Source organism: Dendrobates tinctorius, unplaced genomic scaffold (genome assembly GCF_039654945.1).
Source record: "Dendrobates tinctorius isolate UK_male_01 unplaced genomic scaffold, ASM3965494v1 ptg000070l, whole genome shotgun sequence".
In the NCBI taxonomy this organism is placed as follows: Eukaryota; Metazoa; Chordata; class Amphibia; order Anura; family Dendrobatidae; genus Dendrobates; species Dendrobates tinctorius.
The window spans coordinates 14,884,352-14,898,843 of record NW_027361738.1 but is presented as its reverse complement, the minus strand read 5'-3'; the positions used below and the strand labels follow the sequence as shown (position 1 = coordinate 14,898,843).

At 47.7% G+C, this 14,492-nt stretch overlaps 1 protein-coding gene across 3 annotated transcripts in view; it reads left to right on the top strand.

The window, feature by feature from the left end:
- The window catches only part of STK31 (serine/threonine kinase 31), a 171,717-nt gene that overhangs the window by 34,274 nt on the left and 122,951 nt on the right, over positions 1-14,492 (top strand). For 2 of the 3 annotated variants that reach the window (XM_073581407.1, XM_073581405.1), the window contains exons 7-8: positions 4,005-4,339; positions 5,600-5,837. In XM_073581407.1, coding sequence (XP_073437508.1) covers positions 4,005-4,339; positions 5,600-5,837 — 573 coding nt within the window. The remainder of the gene's footprint in view (positions 1-4,004; positions 4,340-5,599; positions 5,838-14,492) is intronic. The other variant, XM_073581406.1, reaches the window with a different exon arrangement.

The following is a 14,492-nucleotide window of genomic DNA, read 5'->3' as shown; positions in this document are numbered from 1 at the left end:
CAAGGTCATGGTGGCTGTCATGGCCATTCTCCACTCTCAGGGAGTAGTGGTGTTACCGTATCTGGGCGACCTGCTCATCAAGGGTCCGTCCCTTCCAGCCTGCGAGGAATCTGTGGAGATAACAGTAAATACACTTTCACGCCTGGGGTGGAAGATAAACTTCGCAAAGTCTTCCCTGATACTGGCTCAGCAGGTTTCCCTTTTAGGAATGATCTTGGACACTTCCCGCGGGTTGGTCATTCTCCCTCCAGAAAAGACGCAAGCCTTACAACAGGCATTGCGGACTCTTTGCCGTCCAGCTTCTCACTCCATTTGTTTCAGCATGAGAGTTCTCTGAAAGATGGTGGCTGCGATGGAAGCAGTTCCATTTGCACAGTTCCATCTCCGTCCCTTACAACATGCGTTGCTGTTGGCTTGAGACAGCAACCCGTTCTCCCTGGACCGTCGGATCCTTCTGTCCCTGCGGGTCAGGCAAGCCCTCAGGTGGTGGACTCTGAGGTCCTCTGTGAATCAAGGGAGGTCTTTTCTCCCAGTAAGATGGTTGGTAGTAACCACCGCCGCAAGTCTTCTCGGCTGGGATGCGGTCTCTGGTCACCACACGGCACAGGGTCGTTGATTGACCTGAGTCATGTCTCGCCATCAACATTTTGGAGATACGAGTGATCAGATTTGCTCTACGCAGTTTCCACCATCTTCTCGCAGGTCACCCGATCAGGATCCAATCCGACAACGCCACTACTGTAGCGTATATCAACCGCCAGGGAGGTACCCAGAGCAGGATGGCCATGCACAAAGTGAGTCACATCCTCCATTGGGCTGAGACCAACCATTCGCCCATAACAGCAATTCACATCCCAGGAGTAGAAAATTGGGCTGCGGATTTTCTCAGTCACCAAGGCATTGCCTCTGGAGAGTGGTCTCTTCATCCGGAAGCATTCCACCAGATTTGTCATCGTTGGGGGACTCCAGATGTGGACCTCATGGCCTCCAGACTAAACATCAAGGTGTCTTGGCTCATTGCCTGATCGCACGATCCATGTGCCATCGGAGCGGACGCCCTAGTTCTGCCATGGCACCGGTTCCGGCTCCCGTACATCTTTCCCTCTCTTCCCTTGCTTCCGAGGGTCATCAAGAAGATCAGAGCGGAGGGTGTACCAGTGATACCTAGTTGCGCCAGAATGGCCGCGCTGAGCATGGTATGCAGAACTAATGCAACTAGTCGCTGACGTCCCCTGCCACCAAACCTAAGGTCAAGACGTTTATTCAAGGAGTTTCCCATGTGACGCCTCCTTATAGAAGGCCATTAGAATCATGAGACCTTAATCTGGTTCTCAGGGCCTTACAGGAGGCTCCTTTCGAACCGCTGCAGGACATGTCACTGTCCGTCCTCTCTTGGAAGGTGGTCTTTCTAGTGGCAATTACGTTAGTCAGACGAGTTTCGGAATTGGCAGCCCTGTCCTGCCGTTCTCCGTTCCTGAATTTTCATCAGGACAAGGTAGTTCTCAGGACGTCACCGTCCTTCCTGCCCAAGGTCGTCTCTCCTCTTTCCATCTCAAAAAGGAAATTGTTTTGCCTTCCTTTTGTCCGGCGCCAGTCCATCGCATTGAGAAGGCCCTCCACACCCTGGATGTGGTTAGGGCGCTGAGACAGTACATCTCGCGGACGGCTCCCTTACGCAAGTCAGATGCCCTGTTCATACTTCCAGCGGGGCATAGGAATGGCCTAGCCGCTTCAAAAGCAACGCTAGCCAGGTGGATTCGCTCAGCGATTCAGGAATCCTACAGTGTCAGGAATGCGCCTGTCCCAGCGGGGATTAAGGCGCACTCTACCCGGTCAGTGGGTGCCTCTTGGGCCATTCGGCACCAGGCCTCGGCAGAACAGGTCTGCAAGGCTGCGACTTGGTCCAGTCTGGATACCTTTACAAAACATTACCAAATTCATTCTCAGGCCTCTGCAGATGCAGCTCTCGGCAGATGCATCCTGCAATCGGCAGTACCTCAGTGTTGACTCATTGCTACATGGGGTATTAACAGATGTATGCTACCCACCCAGGGACTGCTTTAGGACGTCCCACTGTCTCTGTGTCCCCCAATGAGGCGTAGGAGAAATAGGGATTTTTGTGTACTCACCGTAAAATCCTTTTCTCCGAGCCATTCATTAGGGGACACAGCACCCGACCTGTTTAGCCTACTGGCTCATTTGTAGCATTCTTAGTTTTTGACATAGTTATGGTTAGTGCTGACTGTTTAAGCTCTTACTGCTTTTTTCACTGAACTGGAGATATCTCATCTAGCGAGAGGGTGTATTACTACAGGGGAGGGGTTAACTTTTTTCTGGTTTACTTAGTGTCCTCCTAGTGGCAAGAAGCATAACACCCTCTGTCTCTGTGTCCCCCAATGGATGGCTCGGAGAAAAGGATTTTACGGTGAGTACACAAACATCCCTATTTTTCCTTATATTCTGTACCCCTTTGTTCCAAAGTTATGTCGTGAGGTATTAAAGTTTTGAATTTTCTCTTCAACCAGCTGGGCGTATATAACAGAACTCAGTGGGTGTGGACCTGCTTTGATTGGCCAGCTTCAGAAGAGGAAAAGAAGATGGCCACAGAGCATTTCTATGGTTTACGCCCAGTTGGTTTAAGGGAAAATGTGCATCTTTATTACTGTGGGGTATAACATTGGAAAGGAGTGCACAGAAGAAAAGATAAAAAGTTCCAGAATACGTAGAACAGATGCTAAATTTAAATTAATCCATTGAAAGATTTTCCTTAATTTATCATGTTTCCTACTAGACACACACGCGTAACGGTTTTTACAGTATTTAGGGCGAGTGTGCATTAGGGTGACCGCAAAAAATAGATGTTGGAATTTTGTCCGTCTGGACCCCACAAAACGATTCCCCTTTCCAGATATTGAGAGAGCCAAAATTTGAGCTCGATCAAACGACGTTAACCCGTGCCTCTCGCCGCTCAAAGTTTGAAAAAATCCAAATTGAGGTTTTTTAAGATTTAGGTATTTTGCATAGTCTGTTAGACTATAAAGAATGTGACAACAACATTGCAGAAATAGCCCTGACCAAATTTGCGAACCATTTGTGGTATTTGAATGCAGAGTTGGTGGGATTATCGTTTTTTGATCCCACCATTACAGACAATGAAAAGTTGTTAATGGCTAATAAATTGCTCAGTAGCACAGATGAACCATCAGAGCACGCTAGGGTTGTAAATCCAAAAGTTAGGAAAGAAAAATTAAGAGGTAGGAAGTAACCGACTTTAACGACCTTCTGACAAAAGATGAAGAACAAAAGCAATATGTCCTGCAAGTTGTAAGCAAATGCCGAGCATTATATTCTGACGTTTCAAAAACTACTTTAACAAAAGCTCTAGAATAGATTAGATAACTATGTAAAATTATCAACTCATGTAGGTTAGCGTGCTCTGATGGTTCATCTGTGCTACTGAGCAATTTATTAGCCATTAACAACTTTTCATTGTCTGTAATGGTGGGATCAAAAAACGATAATCCCACCAACTCTGCATTCAAATACCACAAATGGTTCGAAAATTTGGTCAGGGCTATTTCTGCAAGGTTGTTGTCACATTCTTTATAGTCTAACAGACTATGCAAAATACCTAAATCTTAAAATACCTCAATTTGGATTTTTTCAAACTTTGAGCGACGAGCGGCACGGGTTAACGTCGTTTGATCGAGCTCAAATTTTGGCTCTCTCAATATCTGGAAAGGGGAATCGTTTTGTGGGGTCCAGACTAACAAGATTCTGACATTTTCCCCCCCCCATATGAGATCCGGTCACCCTAGTGTGCATGGAGCTCCAAATACAGGCGAGTAAAGTGAGACTAATAAAAGACCGAGATGTTATTTTTCCACATTTCCTAAAATGTTTCACAATGCTAAATTCTTATTAATATGTAGGGAACTGTTTGCTAATGTTAACAGTGTTGCTTTATATGGGTTTTTTTTATTTCTTCTTTTTCTACTTGTCAGGGATTAAAATTTTTAACCCAACTTGTATGTGACAAACAAATATCTGTGCAGCAAAAGGCAATCTACAAAGATGGCACTGTTGTTGTCCAGGTGTCACATGATGATCTGGATATAGGAGAAGAAGTGGCTAAAAAGGGTTTTGCAGTGAGGTGTAGACTGACTGGCTCTCCAAACAGTGCTCTGGAACCAAAGGATGCATCGGTGCAATTTCCATGGCAATCCAGAATCATGGAAAGGCCTCGTATGCGTGAGCCAAAAGCTTTACCCATGTTCCCCCGATGTGTCAGAGACTCGCACAAAGAACATTTTGGAATGAACAATTTTCAAGCCCCAAGGTAGGTGCACTTTTTTTCCGGCTGGTTGTTGCTGTTTGTTTTATTTTTTCCTTTTTAAAATCCCTGCTCTGCTTTCTCTGACATACCTGTGTGTGGTGCTCCTGAGAGGCATGGCTTCTCCTTTGTTTATATGCCTGGGTTTCCTCCCTCACATTGACATTGAAGAAGCTACGATTTCTGTGAAAAAGAGCGTTGGCATTTACACTGAATTGTCTCTTAATTAGAAATACCTTCCCGGTATTAAACTAGACAACGTGACCAGTGAAGGCTTTCTTAAAAACAAATGCATTCATATTTAGTGATGCTCGGATCGGTTTGAGGGACTCTTGTCCATGGGCCAGGTCAGTAGTGTCTTGCAACTGGACAGGAGCTCAGCAAATCAAAAGCTACATCAGGGACGCTGGAAAGGTAATAGATTAGCCATGCAACGTTATAATTGCATCAAACCGTACACAAGATTTTGGCCCTGACTAATCAAAAGCTATGCTGGTTGACACCAGAAGGTAAGAGATTTGCAGAGCCTCTGTCCAGCAGCCATAGCCAACCGACAAGGATGATGGTCCGAAGTTCTGCTAATCAATACACCCATCTCTATATGGTTTCTTTGCTGTATTGAATAGCATAGTAATCTACACCATTCCATACAAATTTATATATTATATATATCTTAATTTACACATGTGTTTTGGAGGCACAAACACCTTGGGTACTGGATGTTGCCACTATAAGTCTTAACTCTGACATTTTTTGGGAGTGCTCAAAGCAGTGCTTCACTATATATGGTTACACAGTGGGATGTGATGCAGATCTTTGGTGAAGGCATATGTCAGGAAATGTGAACCAAAGGATCAACTAGTGATTTACAACCGTTGACCTAATTTTTTTTTTTTTTTTGGTAGCAAAAAAGAATATTTCATAACCCATTTAGATAGAAAAATTCTTTAAGAAGTTAGTTTTTTTTTTTTTTTTTTTTTTTTTTTTGTGCATGCAGTGTATAAAGCATCCATGAAAGTATGAGTGTTCGTTTTTATTTATCATGGAATAGCTGCAGATTATCACAATGCATCTATGAGTTATCACATTATCACATTGAAATGGGGCTAATCCTCATGAGGATCTGCAGGCACATCCATGGCTGAGCTCTGAGTCAGCCTTGGCTTTCTACTACAGGGTTGTCTTGTAAATATACTTGGTTAATTACTGCTGATAAATCAATGACTTGTGAACCTGCCTTGTCTGAACTTGTTGATCACATTGTAGTGAATCTAATGATGTGAGAAGTGACGAGAAGTTTTTGGAGGAAAATGAGAAACTGAAGGATGAAAATGAGAAACTAAAGGATGAAAACAAGCAACTAAAGAATGAGAACCTGCAATTAAAGGAAGAGAAAAAGCAGCATGTGGATGAATGTGGTCAACTGAAAGAAGATAAGGAAGTACTCGCTCACAAATTGAGAGCTTCAGCACTGCATATGCAAAAAATTGAGCTTGAGAGTAAGGTAGATGTTTTTTTTTTTTTTTCTATATTGACAAGTTTGATTTACTAAAAATATGCTTAAGAAATTGTCTACATGCTCATTTCACATCCCTCTTTGGGCTGATTTATCAGACAGGTGATCTCACCTACAGTCTATTAAAATATAATTAAGAAAAGCAGAGCGCACCACAGTTATAATAATAATTTCTCCTTCCACAGATGACGGCTACCTGTGAGAGACACTTGCTCTGTATGCTGGTTAGGCCTCTTTCACACTTCAGTTTTTTTACAATCAGTCACAATCCGCCAGGTTTTGAAAAAAACGGATCCTCAATTTTCTTTTGAGGATCCGTTTTTTTTGCTCCATTGACTTTCACTAATGGCGGATTGTGACGGATTGCCATCCGTTGCATCCGTTTTTTTTGAGGATCCGCCAAAAGTTGCTGTCTGTCACCATCCTCAAAGATTTCAAAACGGAGCTTGCAACGTTTTTTTTTCTGGCGGATCCTCCAGACACTCATTTAACCCGAAAGTCTTTCTGGGTGCCGGACAAAGAAAAAAAAAAAAATTCTCTCTCTATCTCTATCCCTATCCTTTTCCAGGCTGCGATTCCTTTAAGATTCTTCATTTTCCGGATCCGTAAAAAAAAACCGCATGGGTGGCATCCGTTGTCATCAGTTCTAAAACGGATCCAGCATCCATCCTTTTGGCGGATTTTGACTGATGCAAAAAACTGAAGTGTGAAAGAGGCCTTATCCCCTTAACATGCTCTGCTTTTACTTGCATAGGAAACCTGGACTTGACGAATTCCCTTTAAAAGAGAATTCATTGTAGACATTTGTAAATTCAGAAATGACCCTTACATGTATTGGTTTAAAGCTGATTTAGACTAACACCCTTCCCATTATTGGTTGGAGCAAACTGCATTTATCCTTTCTGCAGACTATATTTCATATAGTCCTATATAAATTGAGAATTTATTTTGTACCATTAATTATGTCACCATATTTCTGCACCTGAATCTAAGAGCAGCATAATGTAGATAGAAACCCTGATCCCAGTGATGTCACTTATTGGGCTGCTTGCTGTAGTTTTTCTAATCTCCGGCTGATCAGTGAATTTATCATTAACAGATTAGTAAACCTACTGCCGTGTAGTCCTCCTTAGGCCTGTTTCACACATCATTTTTTTTTTTTGGTCAGTCATAATCCGCTAAAATGCCGGATAACGGATCCGTTTCTGTACTGACCACAACGTTTGTCACCGGACCGTTATTTTAACGGATCCGTCAAAGGAAGAATTTTAAAAGAGAGAGAGAATTTTTCAGCCGCCAGAACAGAGTTTAGGGTTAAATTTCCGGCTGAGTGAAGTCTTTCGGGCATGCGCAGTGACAAGTGCGGATCCTGCCGCCCGAAAAAACGTATGGTCCGTTCGGGCATGTCGGCAGACGTCAAAACTTTTGCGGATCCGCAAAAAAACGGATCCATCGGATGGCCATCCGTCAAGATCCGCCGGTAATGCAGCTCAATGGGAAAACAAACGGATCCGCCAAGAAAAATGGCGGATCCGTTTTTTTTGCAGAACGGCGGATTTTGACTGATGGTTACAAACGGAAGTGTGAAACAGGCCTTATTCATGAGCTCTGTGTAACTCCACCCCTACCACTGATTATCAGCTTGCTGCCTATGCAAAGTGTACAAAGAAAGTTGCTAATCAGTGGTGTTGACAGGGTTATGCAGAGCACAGCATTTAAACCCTTCCCGACCTGTAACACAGCGTATGCGTCATGTAAGTCGGTGCCAATCCGACCTATGACGCATACCCTGTGTCATGAATTCAAAGCCCCCCTGCGGGCCGGGTGACCGGGGTCAATGAAAGGTCACCTGACCCGCAGATACAGGGGGCTTTGTAATTCACCACAGGGGGCGTGGCTTCGCCCCCACGTGGCTACGATCGCTCTGATTGGCTGTTAAAAGTGAAACAGCCAATCAGAGCGATAGTAATATTTCATCAATGAAAATTGATGAAATATTACAATCCAGCCATGGCCGATGCTGCAATAGCATCGGACATGGCTGGAGACACCGGATCGCCCCCCCGCCACTGAATGACAGCGGCGATCTGCCGCCGCTGTCATCATCCGCCCCCCCTCCCATTCCCTCCGCTCCCCGCCAGCTTCGGATCCCCCCCCCTCGCCCACTCTCACCGCCCCCGGCACCTTCTAAGTCCCGGTGTCCGGCGGGTTCGGTTCATGGGCGCCACCATCTTAGAAAATGGCGGGAGCATGCGCAGTGCGCCCGCCCGAATCTGCCGGCTGCAGATTCCATTATTTCATTTTGATCACTCTCACAGTGATCAAAATGAAATAAAAAGTAAATGAACCCCTCCGATTATCACCCCCATAGGTAGGCATAACTAATTAATAAAATAAAGAAAATATTTTTATTTTTCCATCAGGGTTAGGGTTGGAAAAGAGGGTTAGGGTTGGAAAAGAGGGTTAGGGTTGGAAAAGAGGGTTAGGGTTGGAAAAGAGGGTTAGGGTTGGAAAAGAGGGTTAGGGTTGGAAAAGAGGGTTAGGGTTGGAAAGAGGGTTAGGGTTGGAAAGAGGGTTAGGGTTGGAAAGAGGGTTATGGTTGGAAAGAGGGTTAGGGTTGGAAAGAGGGTTAGGGTTGGAAAGAGGGTTAGGGTTGGAAAGAGGGTTAGGGTTGGAAAGCGGGTTAGGGTTGGAAAGCGGGTTAGGGTTGGAAAGCGGGTTAGGGTTGGAAAGCGGGTTAGGGTTGGAAAGCGGGTTAGGGTTGGAATGAAGGGTTAGGGTTGGAATGAAGGGTTAGGGTTGGAATTGGGGTTAGAATTAGGGTTAGTCTTGTGGTTAGTGTTGGGGTTAGGGGTGTGTTGGGGTTAGGTTTATGGTTAGGGTTGGGATTAGGGTTAGGGATGTGTTGGGGTTAGGGTTGGAGTTAGAATTGAGAGGTTTCCACTGTTTAGGCACATCAGGGGGTCTCCAAACGCGATATGGTGCAACCTTTGATTCCAGCCAATTTTGCGTTCAAAAAGTCAAACGGTGCTCACTCCCTTTCAAGCCCTGACGTGTGCCCAAACAGTGGTTTACCCCCACATATATCAGCGTACTCAGGAAAAAATTGCACAACCACTTTTGGGGTCTAATTTCTCCTGTTACCCTTGGGAAAATAAAAAATTGGGGGCTAAAAAATTATTTTTGTGGACATGGCAAGCGCTAAATATTCCAGCATATTTTCCATTCAAAAAGTCAAATGGCGCTCCTTCCCTTCTGAGCCCTGCCGTGCGCCCAAACAGTGGTTTATGACCACATATGAGGTATCGGTGTACTCAGGGGAAATTGCCCAACAAATTTTAGGATCCATTTTATCCTGTTGCCCATGTGAAAATGAAAAAATTGATGCTGAAAGGAAATTTGTGTTGGAAAAATTAAAATGTCCATTTTTTCTTTCCACATTGCCTTAGCTGCTGTGAAACATCTGAAGGGTTAATAATCTTCTTGAATGTGGTTTTGAGTAGCTTGAGGGGTGCAGTTTTTAGAATGGTGTCACTTTTCGGTATTTTCTGCCATATAGACCCTCAAAGTGACTTCAAATGTGAGGTGGTCCCTAAAAAAAATGGTTTTGTAAATTTTGTTGTAAAATTTACATCATCGCCTGTGTGTAGCAGAGGCGTTCAGAAGATCGCAGCTTCTAGTCTTCCATTGGGGCTATTAAAGCAAGTGAAAAGTTAAAAAAAAAAAAAAAAAAAAAGAGAAGTTTTTAAAAATATTGAAAAAAATAAGTTCAAATCACCCCCATTCAAAATAAAACAATTAAAAAAACAAAAACAAACATTTGGTATAGCCACTTTCAAAATCGCCCGATCTATCAAGATATAAAACGGATTAATCAGATTAGTAAACAGTGCAGCGAAAAAAAAGTCTAAACCCCAGAATTACGTTTTATTGGTCGCCACAACATTGCATTAAAATACAATAACGGCGATCAAAATTGTGTCTACTCCAAAATGGTATAATTAAAAACGCCAGCTTGGCGCGCAAACAATAAGCCCTCACCTGGCCCCAGATCCTGAAAAATGGAGACGCTATGAGTCTCGGAAAATGACACAAATTTTTTTTTATTTTAACAACCTATTTTCTCGTTCGCCTTATTGGGGGACACAGAGACCATGGGTGTATGCTGCTGCCACTAGGAGGCTGACACTATGCACAAAAAAGGTTAGCTCCTCCTCCGCAGTGTACACCCCACCGACCGGCAGGGAATTCCTCAGTTTAGCTTAGTGTCAGTAGGAGGTGGACACGGGTCTTTCATTAGACCCATATCTACCTCGTCGTGCGTCGTTCCTTTACAGGTTCTACGGAGGGATACAGAGTGAAAAGTCACATCTGTACTCCCACATGGAGTCTGCGAGTACGGCGTGTACTGCCACCCCGTATCCTTGCAGTTCTCCGCGGCAGGACCAGCCAGACGGACGCCGACACCAAGACGTGCCAGCGACTCCAGGGGTCCTTGTCGCCAGTCTCCCTCCCACTCGCCTACCAGAGCCTGTCGGTTGGATGAGACGCAGGAGTTCTTCAGTCCCAGGTAACTGATCAGGGATGGGTGAGTATGGATTTTTTATTTTTATTTACCTGGCTGCCCATTCCCGACGGACAGGGGGTGCGCCTCTTCAATGGCACAGGGAGCGGGCGCTGCGGTCGCTCGCAGTCGCCCTACGCCCATAGGCACACCATGCTCCATATTGCTGGCCCCCGCGTTCCCCCCTTCCCTCCCCCCTTTCCTCCCCCCTTTCTGGGGACAGGGAGTACAGTCTCCTTCTTCCCTTGGACGTGGCTTCCGGCGGCGGCGGCGTCCTTTTTCCGACCTCCGCGCCGACCCCCTGCTGACAGGCGGCCGCCGCAACTAATTTAGGCCCCGGCTTTAGTTCGGGCCTACCGCAGCGTCGCGGCCACGCCCCCCGCCCCTTTCTTCTAAGCGGGCTTCTCTCCCGCTCTTCCCAGGCCCTCCCACCGCCTGTCCTTCACCTGCCCAGCCTGCTATTGGCCAGAGGGTAGAAAGTTTTAACCCTGTGGTGTGCTCCGCCCTCCCTCCTCTCCTGGACGCGCGCTCTTTCTCAGGCAGGCGCCATTTTCCCAGCCTGTCAGCCGGACACCAGCTCGTCACCGGATATCACCATCTGCCAGCTGGTTTTTCGCTCAGGTGGTCTGTCGGCCGGATTTCGCTCTGACCCGCATCCACTGACAGGTCGCAGAGCATCGCTTCTGGGGACACCGGACCGTGAGTAGCTCTGCACTGCAGACTGACCCTTCTCCGCCCTCTGTCCCCCAACCTTCCGGCACTACCTCAGCTTTTCACTATGTCTAACTTCAGCCTGATGCCGTCCAGGGGCCATCTACTGCCCCAGGTGAGGGTGAACCCCCCACGCCTGGCTGGGCCTCCTCTCTATCTCAATCAGTGGCAGACCTCACCAAGGTGTCTCAGTCCCTGGTGACCGTTCTGGATACGTTGCCCCTGGACTCTTCGGCAGGGCCAAGCAGGTCCCAAGTTATTCCATCTGAGTCAGCCAGCGTTAGTCGCAAAAGACCCAGCCGGAATCCTCTCCTCGCCCCATCTCACCGCATAGCCCTTCTCAGCAGCCTCCCACTCGGGCCTCCTCTCCCGAGTCAGGTGAAGCGCTTTCGGACAGGTCATCTGAGGGGATTTTAGAGCTGGATTCAGACCAGGATGCAAACATGAAGTTCACAGTGCAGAACCTCATTGCAGCGATCCATCATACCTTCGATATTGCTGACTCCCCTGCGAAATCCTCAGATCAGGAGGTTTCGTTCAGACGGGCAGAAACTCCCTCCAGGGTATTTCCTTTCCATTCCGAGTTTGGAAAGATTTTTACCAGGGAAAGAGAGGATCTGACCAGACGCTTTCAAAGAGGAAAGCGTCTCGGCGTACTCTATCCATTCGCTAAGGAGCTCACGGACAACTGGTCTGCTTCTCCCTCGGTGGATCCGCCCGTGTCCAGGCTTTCCAATAATACGGTTCTCCCGCTTTCAGGTGTGGCGTCCCTAAAGGATTCTAATGACAGGATTATAGAATCCCTGGCGAAGTCTGCCTTCGAAGCGGCTTCAGCGGCGGTATGTCCAAGCTTGGCTTCTTCCTGGGCAGCAAAGGCCATAGCCACGTGGGCAGACTACCTTCGTCAGGGCATCTTGGATAAAGCGCAACCGGAGCGTTTGGCCGATCTCGCCAATCAGATCTTCCATGCAGGGGTCTATCTTCTTTCCGCTTCCTTGGATGCCGCATCCTGCGCAGTTCAGGCATCAAGCAACGTAGTTGCAATTCGACGTACAATTTGGCTAAAGGCCTGGCAAGCGGACTTGTCTTCTAAAAAGTCCCTCACTAGCCTGCCTTTTCAGGGGGTGCGCCTCTTTGGGTCCCAATCGGACCAGATTATTAAGGACGCCTCTGGAGGCATGAGTTCACTCCTCCCTCAGTCCAAGCCTTGCAGTCCTCCACTAAGGCGTCAGTTTCGACCCTTTCGGGCTTTCCGCCGTTTCAATACGGCAGACAACTCCAGCCAACAGAGACCGCAGGCTCGCCAGGATAGAAAGTTTCCTTCAGACCCACTCCTTCCTGGTGATCCCACTCTTCCCAGGGCAGACCGTCCAGATCTAGATCTGGACGGTCTACTTCAGCATGACTATCGTCGGGCACTCAAGGGGTCCTTCCAATTGGGAGATCGGCTTCCTTCAGGGACGTTTGGCTGGCCTCCGTAGAGGAAGCTTGGGTCAGGGAGGTCGTATCCTCAGGATACAAGATAGAGTTCGTCTCTCTTCCACGGGATCGTTTCTTCGAATCCCAGCCTCCAAAAGATCCAGCCTTGATCTCGGGGTTCTCTACGGCTATCGCCTCTCTCCTCAGTTCCGGGGTGATTGTGCCCTTTCCCGAATCGGAGCGCTTCACAAGGTTCTATTCTAACCTGTTTGTAGTGCCGAAAAAAAAAAAAAACGGCGCAGCTCGACCCATCTTGGTTCTCAAGCCGCTCAACAAGAGGGTCCGCCTTCGCCACATCCGCATGGAGTCGCTTCGCTCGGTCATCGCTTCCATGGAGGAGCAGGAATTCATGTGCTCAATAGACATCCAAGATGCCTATTTACATGTTCCAATTTTCTCCGGACATCAGAAGTTACTGCGTCTCGCGATTCGGCAGCACCACTACCAGTTCGTCGCACTGCCCTTCGGTCTTGCCACCGCTCCCAGAGTCTTCACTAAGATCATGGCTGCGTTGTTGGCTTCATTGAAGGTCAGAGGTCTCGTTCTTTTCCCGTACCTCGACGATATTCTGATCAAAGCTCCCTCATTTCAACAGGCTCACCAAAGTTTGTCAATCGTCCTGGACACTCTTTCCAATTTCGGGTGGATCATCAACAGGAAAAAGTCCTCTCTGATTCCTACCCAACCTCTGGTCTTTCTAGGCGGCCTACGGTTCGACACTCGTCGGTCAAGGGTCTTTCTCCCACAAGAGAAGATTCTCTCCCTGCAGCAGGAAGTACGATCGCTGCAGATCACACGACTCCCGTCCCTCCGTAAAGCCATGAGGGTCCTGGGAAAGATGGTGGCGGCGATAGAGGCAGTTCCCTTTGTCCAATTTCACGCCAGACCTCTCCTGCAGGCCATTCTGTCGAGGTGGAACAGATCGCCTCTGTCCCTGGATTGCCCTGTTCATCTTTCATACCGGATCAAGCGGTCCCTCAACTGGTGGTTGACGTCGCCTCTCATTCTATCGGGTCGTTCCTTTCTTCCCATTCACTGGCAGATAGTAACAGCAGATGCCAGTCTCCTCGGCTTGGGGGCAGTGTTCCGCAACCACACGGTTCAGGGCCGATGGTCGGATCGGGATTCAGCTCTGCCGATCAACGTCCTAGAGATTCGAGCGATCCATCTGGCTCTCGTTCACTGGGAGAAACTCCTCAAGGGACTGCCTGTCCGGATTCAGACAGACAATGCCACAGCGGTGGCGTATGTCAACCGCCAAGGGGGGACACAGAGTGTCTCAGCTCTGGCGGAGGTGTCCAAGATTCTTCTTTGGGCGGAGATCTCCGTTCCGACAATCTCCGCGGTACACATTCCCGGCGTAGACAACTGGGCCGCCGATTTTCTCAGCCGGTAGGGCCTCGCGGCGGGGGAGTGGTCCCTACATCCGGAGGTGTTTCTTCTGCTCTTCCGTCGGTGGGGCACCCCGGACGTAGACCTCCTGGCGTCTCGCCTCAACAGGAAAGTCCCACAGTTTGTTTCCAGGTCTCGAGACACTCTGGCAGTGGGCGCCGACACTCTGGCCGTTCCTTGGTCGCAGTTCGAACTCCCCTACCTGTTCCCTCCCCTGCCTCTTCTGCCCAAGCTGTTGAAGAAGATCAAGGCAGAAGGAATTCCAGTCATTCTCCTTGCCCCGAATTGGCCCAGAAGGTCTTGGTTCGCGGACATTGTCAACCTTCTCGCGGACGCCCCCTGGAAGCTTCCAGACAGAACAGATCTGCTGTCTCAAGGTCCGATTTGCCACCCCAATTCTCGGCCGCTCATTTTAACGGCGTTGCTGTTGAGACCGAGGTTTTGAAACAAGCAGGATTTTCCAACCAAGTAATTCAGGCCATGATCCGAGCCAGAAA